Raw genomic sequence first — 11,659 nt, 5'->3', positions numbered from 1 at the left:
GCTCTGAAGGTAGTAATAGATCTGAAGAAATAGTTTTTATGAGTGCAGAAAAATGTTGATTCTGAAGTTTGATGGTTTAAGCAGAAGCAGCTGCCAGGGAAAGAGATGGAGAAGAAGGAGAAGAAAAAAGAAAAGATAGGAGTGGTATGACCCAGTAGTAGATTGTTTGTGACCTAAAAGTGACCTGTTGTGGTTGTAGCAGTAGTGGTTGGAATTGTTCCAAATAAATTCATGTTCTGAATATATCTATCATTTTTAATATTTGCACGGGTATTATTCTAAGATCCTTGTAGTAGTGTCATCTGTGGTGGAAGCATTCAATAGAGGTTTATATTTTGCAACAAAATATGATTCTTTGTTAACGCGCTGATTATAGGTTGCATTGTCCCTAAATTTATAGAGGGGGAAAATCCTAAAGTTGGGTTGTTTGTTAGTAGCGCAAACATTGATGTGTCCACCTAATGCTATTTTTCTGTATTTTAATCTGGGATCTATGTACAGTCATCCTCTGGTGTAAACTGTTTTTAGTTTGACCAATGAATTGCTCCCCATAGCAATACATGTGTTGTCAATGTAATGTATTGCTCTTGAGAGCAGTACTTTGGTCAATGTAATGTGGTGAGAGATGTAGGAGAAATTATGATAAACATAAGTTTATATAACTTGTTCTCTATGTCTGCTTCACTACTTTGCAACTGCTGCATTGGATGATCCAAGTGCAATGACCCACAACAGATCATCATGGGAACATGGATTATGTTACAGAGATCATATATATATATATATACACATACACATACATACACACACACACACAGAGTGAGAGTGCTGAAAAGTTCCTAGCTTTAATGGTATTATGAAAAGTTGGAGGCCCAACCCTTCAAGTTCTTTTACAGGGCTTTAAAAAACTGAAGGTCTGTTCCAATATGTGTGTGAATCTGGGAGGATTCTCCTGTATTTCTTTTACCTAAAGCCAGGAACTTTTCAGCACCCCTTTCGTTTAACGTCCGTTTTCCATGCTAGCATGGGTTGGAAAGTTTGATTGGGGACTGGCAAGCCAGGAGGCTGCACCAGGCTCCAATCTGATCTGGCAATGTTTCTACACCTGGATGCCCTTCTTAATGCCAACCACTCCGAGAGTGTAGTGGGTGCTTTTTACATGCCACTAGCATATATATATATATATATATATATATATATATATATATATATATATATATATATATATATATATGTATATATATATGTATATATATATGTATATATATATGTATATATATATGTATATATATATCACAGGTATGGCTGTGTGGTAAGAAGCTTGCTTCCCAACCACATGGTTCCAGAATCAGTCCCACTGCATGACACCTTGGGCAGCTGTCTTCTACTATAGCCTTAGGCTGACCAAAACTTTGTGAATGGATTTGGTAGAGAGAAACTGATTTTACTTGACTCAATAGGTCTCCTCAAGTACGGTGTGTCGCCTGACTATTCAAAGGTCATATATATATATGTATTTATGTGAGTGTATCTTTGTATCATGCCACTTTTGTTTGACAACTGATGTTGGTGTGTTTATGTCCCCATAACTTAGCATTTTGACGAAAGAGAATAGAATTATTAGGCTTACAAAGAATAAGTCCTATGGTCAATTTCACTGGGTACATCTTATGGAGTTTCTACCTACGCCTTTTCTACAGATCAAGCAGGGCCATCTACCTGAAGGGGTTTGTGGTTTGTTTGCCTTCTTACTTAAATACATTTAATAGAAAAAGATGTACATGAGTATGGATGTAAGATAGTCTAACTAACAGAATATAAATGATATCAGGAGTTAAATGAGTAGAATTTTATGAGTCCAACAGCTGTTTTTTTGGGAGTTTAAACTCCATATCTGTCCACACCTCAAATGTAAAATTCTTCCCTGAAGACGGAAGCAGTGTTATCCGATACTGGATCCAAGTAACTATCATTATTCCGGACTACCAAGTCTCCAGAAACAGCTGTTGGACTCGTAAAACTCTAGCTATTTAACTCATGATATTTATATTCTGTAAGTCGGACTATTTTATATCCATACACATGTATATATTTTTTTCTATTAAATGTATCTAATATTCTGTGTAAATCGACTCTCCTAGCTTGCTTATATATATATATATATATAAATACATAAAGAGAGAGGGGGGAGGGAGGGAGAGAAAGGATAGGGAAAAAAGAAAGAACAAAATAAAGAATGATAAAGAAAAGGAAAAGGGGCTAATTGAATTAATGAAAAAATATGAGAGAGAGAGAGAGAGAGAGAGAGAGAGAGATGGTCTATATTACGAGAGAGAGAGAGAGAGAGAGAGAAGGGGAAAGGGGAAGTAGACGGTCTATATTATTCGGATCTTTTTTAAAACGGGGGCCACATTTTTCATTAATGTTTTACGTAGTGTTTTTGGTACCGAAAGACTTTCAAACTTCGTATACTTATCTATTTTGTTTTATAGAACAGAAAAATACTTTTGTATTCAAATTTATTTCATGTAAAAAATTGTCTTATTTCGATAATTTCAACCATTCACTGACAAGTATTCAGTTGTTTACATTTACTCCTTTGGCTCATTAAGCGATGTAAAGCGTATTTAATCTCCATACCTTCGTTTTATTTGCTTTTTTCATTTTAAATTTGCTTTAACCCTAACCCTAACCCTAACCCTAGGGTTAGGGTTAGGGTTAATTGTTTCAGAATCGTTTGTTTATGTAGTCGGCACTTAATGTATATCGGCTGAATGGACGTCAGTGATTGGTTGAAATTACAGAAATACGACAACTTTAACATGGAATAATTTATGGATTTCTTTTTTTTTAAAGAAGACTAAGAGAAAAAGATGTTTTATATGACACATTCTACCAGTGTTCCAAGTTTCAAAGTGTTTCGTTAATGAAAAATGTGGCCCCCGTTTTAAAAAGGATCCTATTATTCTACATTTATCTGTTAAAAATACATCACGATGAAACAATGCCAGTAAGATCTATAAATCTACGCTTTAAAAAGTATATCAATCGGTGGTTAAATTAAAGTGAATTAAACTTAGCCAATAGCTGTGGAAGTTATACTTTTATCTTTTACGTGTTCCAGACCAAAACCTGTGGCCATGCTGGAGCAATGCGGTTATTTAATTTTTTTTTTTCTGTAGGTTTAAATGTTTATCAGTGTTATGAAAGAAAACAGATACACGCATCGGCAGAAAGGAAAGTAGATATAGTTACATAGACAGCCAGATAGGTGGGCAGGCAGATAGGTAGGTAGGTGACGTACCGATATAGAAAAAGCTATGCAAATAGAGAGATATTACATATAAAAATAAGAGGAATGACCAGCAAAAGTGGACTCCTATATGCTAGAAATAGATGCCGAATCATCTAACCACGAAAAAAATATATGTTCTCAGTAAAAATTTAGCGACACAACAGACTGTATTTGTTTTGCCCTTTACAGTCTGTTGTGTCGCTAAATTTTTACTGAGAACATATATTTTTTTCGTGGTTAGATGATTCGGCATCTATTTCTAGCATATAGGAGTCCACTTTTGTTGGTCATTCCTCTCATTTTTATATGTAATATAATTTTAATCTTCGGATTTTTTTAATATGCTAGACCACTGGTTTTAATTGATTAATATCAATTTCTACCCTCCTTAACAAATAGAGAGATATATTAATAGATAGATGGGTTGAAATGAAAAATTCTCTATCAGTAAATAACTCGGACTGAACCTTGTTGGTAGTTGGACAGTGAACAGTGGAGTTTGTTTATATTTTATTTTTTAAAATTCCCTCACTTAACGCATGCGCTTTACTGCAATTATTTATCGTCTGCTCAATCGCAACTCTTTACTCTTTTTACTTGTTTCAGTCATTTGACTGCGGCCATGCTGGAGCACCGCCTTTTAGTCGAGCTAATCGACCCCGGGACTTATTCTTTATAAGCCTAGTACTTATTCTATCGGTCTCTTTTGCCGAACCGCTAAGTTACGGGGACGTAAACACACCAACATCAGTTGTCAAGCGAAGTTGGGGGGACAAACACAGACACACAAACATATACACACACACACACACATATATATATACGACAGGCTTCTTTCAGTTTCCGTCTACCAAATCCACTCACAAAGCTTTGGTCGGTCCGAGGCTATAGTAGAAGACACTTGCCCAAGGTGCCACGCAGTGGGACTGAATCCAGAACCATGTGGTTGGTAAGCAAGCTACTTACCACACAGCCACTGGACAATGATAGATGTCATTAGCTAACAAGAGAATGACCAAAAAGGATTATTTTCCATAAAATAAACATGTACTACATATAGGATATGTTAGCCTCGGCAATAATTGCACTGAAACCACTTAAATAGTAGGTGCAAAAGAAGGAATGCGCTTCCTAATACCGCGCATGAAGATGACTCCTAATGATTAAAACTTTCATTTCGGAACAAGTTCAGTTACCTGTAAGGATGTCCTACTCTCTGACAATAAATAAGGCACAAGAACAAATATTTAACAAAATTGTAAATAATAAACATTCAATCAATATATATATGAATAAGTTTTATATTTTTCATTCATTTTTTTATTTCCTTAAACTATAAAGCACATCATATCTGTCAAACGTATTACAAGGAGGTAAGTAAGCAATACCTTATTAAATGGCAGGGTAAAAAAAAAAAATGTTTTGAAACTCCTTGCTTGTATTTAATGTACTAACAATGTTTTCAAATGTGCTGACTTAAACCGTGGAATTTCCACGGATCCCGTTTGTAATTATCATTATTATTATTTTTTTTTTTTCGCTGTTTGTCATCATTTTATTGTATTCCACATTCTGAAACATTTGTAATTCACTTTTTTTTTTTCTTTTCTTTTACAAGAATTTCTTAATTCTCACTCCTTCCTTCGTCGTACCTTTCACAAATAAAAAAAAATCTGAGGTACTACTAAAAAAGAATGGTCCCCAACGCGCAGTCGCGAGTGCGCGTATGCAAATGAATACATTCTAGACCTTGACAACCACGTGCGATTTGGATAGCGTTCTTGAAAGTTGAATTTGAAAATGTATGAAATTAACAAAAACAGGTAGTGTGTTATTTTTATTTGGGTGCGCGTTGGGGACCACTCTTCTTTAGTAGTACCAAATCTGAAACATTACAAGTTGATTGGTGAAACACACACACGCACACACAAACCAGTTCAACGTTAATAACAGTTATCGGTAAATTTAATGAATCAGAAAAAAAAAACAAAAAAAAACATTAACTCCAAACAAATTGAAAAATATCGTAAAGTATCTACATATATAAACTCATCTATCATCGCTGACGAAGAATAAATCAACGGTCAAAGGAGAGAAAAAAAAAGAAAAGTAAAAGAAATTTTTTTGTTACTTTCGAAATAACGTTTATCTTTCGAAGGTTGTTTGTAAATGAAACAAGTTGCAGCGAGTGAGAGTAAAAGGTAAAAAGCACTTATTATCAGCATCTATGAATGTTCCATGCACGTACCCACATGTAAGTGCTTGTGTTTGTATGTTTATGTGTACGTATGTATAACTGTGTAAGAGAGAAGAGAAGGAGGGGGGGGGAATAATAATTTGAGAATGAAATAAAATAAAACAGTTAAACAAATTTACGATTAGTACCATTATTATCGATTTTTGCCGATCATTAATGATTTTCAAAAAAAGTATATGAAGTATATAACACTTATTTCATCAATTCCCCCAGTATGATGAAAGACGATGTGGACTTCAGTGGGATTCCAACTCAGAATTAAAGGACTGCAAGATATTTTGTGGCTCATTAGTCCGATGTTACTCGAAATATTGGACAAAAATGATTGGAAAATTCATTCTTTTCCTTCCAAGTGTTTTTTATCGAAATTTTCCTTTTTTTTTTTCTACGAGCTTCGACGGAGTGTGTGATTTCGATTTCTGGCGGTCGACGTCTGAGCATAACCTGCCTCGGATTTAGCTTTTTCATCATTCTCAGCCTTTCTCAGCGCATACCAAATTGGAGTTTCATATTTCGCTAAGTCAATCGGCTTTAAACCCGATAAAGTTGTTGCTGTCGTTGAAGCTCCAGCGTCGATAAGTCTTTTAACAATATCTTCATGCTTAGCTTCAGTTGCGACATGTAAAGCCGTACAACCATCGGTAGACGCGAAATTGACTTTGGCACCCCTTTGAAGAAGTTCGTCTATTACTGCTAAATTTCCTGCACGGCTGGCGATGCAGATTAATGACTGATTTTTATCATTACGGATATTAGGATCAATTCCTGATCGTAATAACTTTCGAGTGACTGCAACATTTCCATTACTTACAGCATTGATTATTTGTAGTGTAGAGTCCTGTGATAGAAAATTTCCAGATACAGGCATTTTTTTCACGATAATTTTCTTCATTTTTAATTTTTTTTTATTTTGATGTTGTCATAGCAATGGTTTCAAGAGTTATTTCCCTTGGACCTCTTCATTAACTTAAACTAGACTCCCTACTTTCATTTTGGCAGATAAAAATAATCTTCTATGCTGGAGTATTGTTTCCAAGTTATATAACGTTGAGCTTAATATACATTAAAACACTGATACCATCTTAATTCAGTGAGAACTTAAGCTCCACTTTATTTCCAATCGTAACAGATTTTGCTGTTCCTTTGATAATTTTAATCTGGATCCTTGTTGCCTTCAACGTGCGAAGAGAAATATATTTAAACAAGACATATATGAATTTTATGCTGGTAAAAAATATCATCAAGCGCTAGTGAATTCAAAAGATAGGAGAAAGCAAATAGAATGGATAATTTGTATATGTCTAGATTTTCTCCAGACCATCACTTGAAAACTTGCATTTTTATTGTAAACAACTGCTGTTAAATAAATACATTGATATTAGAAAATTGTACCTAAATTTCTATGATAGGGAAATAAATGTTTTCACAACCATAATTGTTTTCATCCCCTAACTAAACCTGCTCCTGTAAAGTATAAACTCAATAGATTTTCTATAGAAGGATACATATATATATATGGGGTATAACCATATGAGTAGGATTATATTTCACATTTTATTCCAATAGGAAGAGAGTAGTGCCCCAGTTTTTGCTCTGATTTACAGATGATTTGGATAGGATTGAGGACTATTGTAGTAACAATGCAGGTAATAGAGAGGAGCTAGTTTATGTGTCCTAAACATTGGTAGCTTGTAGATAAAATTAGTTGGGGTGCAGCACAGAAAATTTTTAGCCATTGCTTTAATGTTGTGTAAAAGGAAACATCATCATCATCAAACATATAAAAAGAAAATTTATACATAAACTTGATTGGTTCACATTTTAGCCACTGCCGAGTAGTGTGTTTAATTTGTTCACTGAACACCGATGCGAATTTCCCCTTGTTTTTCAAAAATACCTTCTAAATCACAAAATAAAGGGGCGGTGGAAATGTGCCCTATTTTTCAAATCCTGGCAACAACACTGAAGCTGGAAGCAGGATAATAATCTAATTCTACACTTTATCACATTCAAGAATATAAACACATTTTTATGCACAACACACGTGGAGTCAAAAAGAAACACTACCTTTCAGCCAGCACTGTCGTTCATGCAGTGCTCTCTCTCCCTAGTGTGAAGCTTCCTATCTCGGACATGTGAGCATGCGCACAACAGCCAAACACCGCATTGCTGGGACTGTGAAGTGCACAGTTCTATACAAGGATTTTTGTACTTTTTTCATAAACTAGGTGATGGCTACTGACATTAAGCTTAAGGATTATATAATGTACAAGTATAAAGAAAGAATTAAAGAAAAATGATTCATTATATTGAATGTTATTGATGATATTGAGTGGAAATAAGGGGTGCTGCAGTTCTGCAATTCCTATACATGAGCCACCATGGTCCTAAGGAGTAGTTGTAAAATGTTAGTGAGTGAAGGTTTGTCAATCAACCAGGCTTTTCTTTGGATACAGTCTTGTTTATGTATGTATTGTAGCTGCTTTATCCTAGATACATGAGCTCTACTTTATGGTGTGGGTGTATACTTAAGCATTGTAGAGGATCTGAGAGTAAACAGTACTGAAGTGTTCACTGGGTTTAAAGTTGGAATATCGTCTTTGCAATGCAGTTTTGGAAATATGTTATAACTTAGGTCATGAAGGCTTGTATATGTATGGTTTGTGAAAGTTTTAGTCTTGAGTTATTCATGAACAGAGACGACAATGTTTTGATTGTGTTACCTCAGTATATGTGATGACAATGTTGTTGTTGTTGTTGGCACTCCGTCGCTTACGACGTCAAGAGTTCCAGTTGATCCGATCAACAGATCAGCCTGCTCATGAAATTAACGTGCAAGTGGCTGAGCACTCCACAGACACGTGTACTATTAACGTAGTTCTCGGCGATATTCAGCGTGACACAGTGTGACAAGGCTGACCCTTTGAATTACAGGCACAACAGAAACAGAAACAGGAAGAAAGAGTGAGAGAAAGTTGTGGTGAAAGAGTACAGCAGGGTTTGCCACCATCCCCTGCCGGAGCCTCGTGGAGCTTTAGGTGTTTTTGCTCAATAAACACTCACAACGCCCGGTCTGGGAATCGAAACCGCGGTCCTATGACCGCGAGTCCGCTGCTCTAACCACTGGGCCATTGCGCCTCCACGATGACAATGTATAGGTGCTGTTTAAGCACCAGGTACAGCATATACATTTACCCATTATTCAAACATAAATTGAAACATTCTTATTCACAAAAATAGCTGTAAATATTGTACAAAACTTCCTAACCCTCTTTTTTTTATTGTTTACCTTTAATTAAATATGGTGGCTCAGACAAAATATGAACAAATTGTAGCATTGATGGTTGATATAAAGAATTGTGAGGTAACAAAATAACAGAAAAGATCAAGGGCTATGGTGAAAGTGAGGGTGGCCATTTTGAATTATGAATATTTGTAAGATATTGTCAATAAATAATAACAATCAACCTATAAACTTTCATTAACCAAAACCTTAAACATTTTATTGTATGTTAAAATGAATAGTCAGTAAATATATATATGCCACATCCAGTAGACTGTGACAAGTCTCATAGGGATGTGTTTCCAAAGTCTCTGTTCATAGAAGTGGTACATGTCAGGTGTAAGGTGTATAAGTTGCATTTGGGTGATGCCTGCTTGCAATATGTTATCAATGAATGAAAGGTGATCTCTGTATAAGTGTATTTGGTTGGAAGTAGCAGAAAGTAGGTTGTTGAGGAAAAAAGGAAGAATGTATGTGACATGATAAAGCCAACATTACCAGATTGAATAAAATGTAAGCTGGAGAGGAACTGGTTAACAAGCTGTGATTGAATTATCTGACATATCCATGTATGAAAGAGATGAATAAAGTTAATAGGTATGCAGATTTGCAAAGGGGGCCTACAAGACAAACAGTTGAGACATTGTTTGTCAAAATACTGCTAGTGGGAACTTATATATTTGGTTCAACTGGGATTTTGGAATGTGTACAGGTGAGAAGTGAGAACAGGGGGAAAACTCCCAAGGTGGTAAAAGTTTTATTTAATACTTAAGTTATTGCAATGTTAGTAATGAAGTTAATAAGTCAGAGTGATTATTAATATTTAGGCAGTGAACTGGTAGAGTTCTTAGAACATCATATTGAACACTTTCTGGCATTTGTTCTCCTCTTTGTGTTCTGAGTTCGAATCCTGACAAGACAATTTTGCCTTTCATCCTTTCAGGATCCATAATAATAATAAAAAAGAAAGAGGTACCAATCCAGAGCAGTGGATCAGCAAAACCATAAGAATATCAGATTAGATGCCTTATAGTCTGTTCATCTTGTGTTCTGAGTTCAAATCATGCCATGACTTCTGTCTGGCTTAACACCATCACCTGGCATTTTGGGTGCCTTTAGGTCAGGTTTCCGGATTGAAAATAATTTTTTCTCTCTATCCCACCAATCTTGAAAGCCTTGAATGGGTCATGGGTACTGCCTTCTCTCCTGATTAAAAGATAAAAAAAGAAAAGGAAGATTGCCAATACTCAAAACGTTTGTAAGCTCCCAGCATGATGAGGTAAATATAACTGGACACGTATAGATCAAATTTTTGCTGGGTAGTTTCCATGGATTGTGATAGTCTTTATCTTTTACTTGTTTTAGTCATTGAACAGTGGCCATGCTGGGCCACCACCTGAAGGGTTTAGTCAAGTAAACTGACCTCAGTACTTATTTTTAAGCCTGATATCTATTCTGTTGTTTCCCTCTTTTGCTGAACTAAGTTACAGGGCTGTAAACAAACCAACACCTGTTGTCAAGCACTGGCGGGGGACAAACACAACAAACTTGCAGACACACACACACACATACGATGGACTTCTTTCAGTTACCATCTACCAAGTCCAATCACAAGACTTTGTTCAACCCACTTGCTCAAGGTTCCATACAGTGGGACTGAACCCAAAGCCACTTGATTGTGAAGCAAGCTTCTCAGCCACACAACTTTGGTGAAGATATGAGCCAACACTGTTTAAATGTGATAGGAAGCACTGTGAGCACTGGTTAACTTGTTGGGATGATGTAACTAGCAGCTGATATTGAAGATTCCTCCAGATCTTTAAGCAGTACAATTGAGAACGAACCACTTGTGTAAGGAAGTGGATAAACAGTGCAGAATATTCTTTTCTACTCAAGGCATAAGACCTGAAATTTTGGGGGAGGGGGCCAGTCAATAAGATTGACTCCAGTACACAGCTAGCACTTAATTTATCGACCCAGAAAGGATGAAAGGCAAAGTTGACTTTGGCGGAATTTGAACTCAGAACGTAAAGACAGATGAAATACCGCTAAGCATTTTGCCCGGAGTGCTAACGTTTCTTATTTCTTTATTGCCCACAAGGGGCTAAACAAAGGGATTAAGTCGATTACATCGACCCAAGTATGTAACTGGTACTTAATTTATCGACCCCGAAAGGATGAAAGGCAAAGTCAACCTCAGCGGAATTTGAACTCAGAATGTAATGGCAGACGAAATACTGCTTAGCATTTCGCCTGGCATGCTAACGTTTCTGCCAGCTCGCTGCCTTAAAATATATACTTTTCTACTCTAGGCACAAGGCCTGAAATTTTGCAGGAGGGGTCCAACTGGTACTTAATTTATTGACCCTGGCGTGCTAACGTTTCTGCCAGCTTACTGCCTTAAACATTGCAGAATATTGTTACAGTCATATTTGCTTAGCTATCTTGGATGAATTGGAATTGAAATACATTTGCTGTTAACTATTTCAGTGTAGAATTGTTGTAGGTATTTGTTGAATTGTTGCCCAATTAGTTGACTTCAATTAAGGTTCAGTGCTTCTAATTATGCTTAAACTCATTTGGTATCAACCATTTCAGCACTGAAACATTGTACTCATGAAAACTACAATCAAAATGGAAAACTAAATAAAGTTATGTTTCTTTTGATATATCAAAAATATTAAGGGAGGAAACACCATATTTTAACTATTTCCCATGTCAATGCATCTCTCTCTTTCTTTATGCCTTTAGCTCGAAGTTGTCCATTGTCAAAAAGGTCATTGCTAAAAACAGCTACACCAAAACATCTACATCTTATACCATT

At 35.9% G+C, this 11,659-nt stretch overlaps 1 protein-coding gene across 1 annotated transcript; it reads right to left on the bottom strand.

Annotated features, from left to right (window-relative positions):
• Positions 1-4,580: 4,580 nt before the first annotated feature.
• LOC106881033 (uncharacterized) lies at positions 4,581-10,546 on the bottom strand. The gene has a single exon (XM_089351450.1). It carries the CDS (start codon positions 6,442-6,444, stop codon positions 5,938-5,940), a length of 507 nt encoding a protein of 168 aa, XP_089207576.1. The 5' UTR covers positions 6,445-10,546; the 3' UTR covers positions 4,581-5,937.
• Between the last annotated feature and the right edge of the window lie 1,113 nt (positions 10,547-11,659).

Source organism: Octopus bimaculoides, chromosome 1 (assembly GCF_046866305.1).
Source record: "Octopus bimaculoides isolate indiv1 chromosome 1, ASM4686630v1, whole genome shotgun sequence".
NCBI classification, from domain to species: domain Eukaryota; kingdom Metazoa; phylum Mollusca; class Cephalopoda; order Octopoda; family Octopodidae; genus Octopus; species Octopus bimaculoides.
This window is presented reverse-complemented; position numbering and strand designations above follow the sequence as displayed.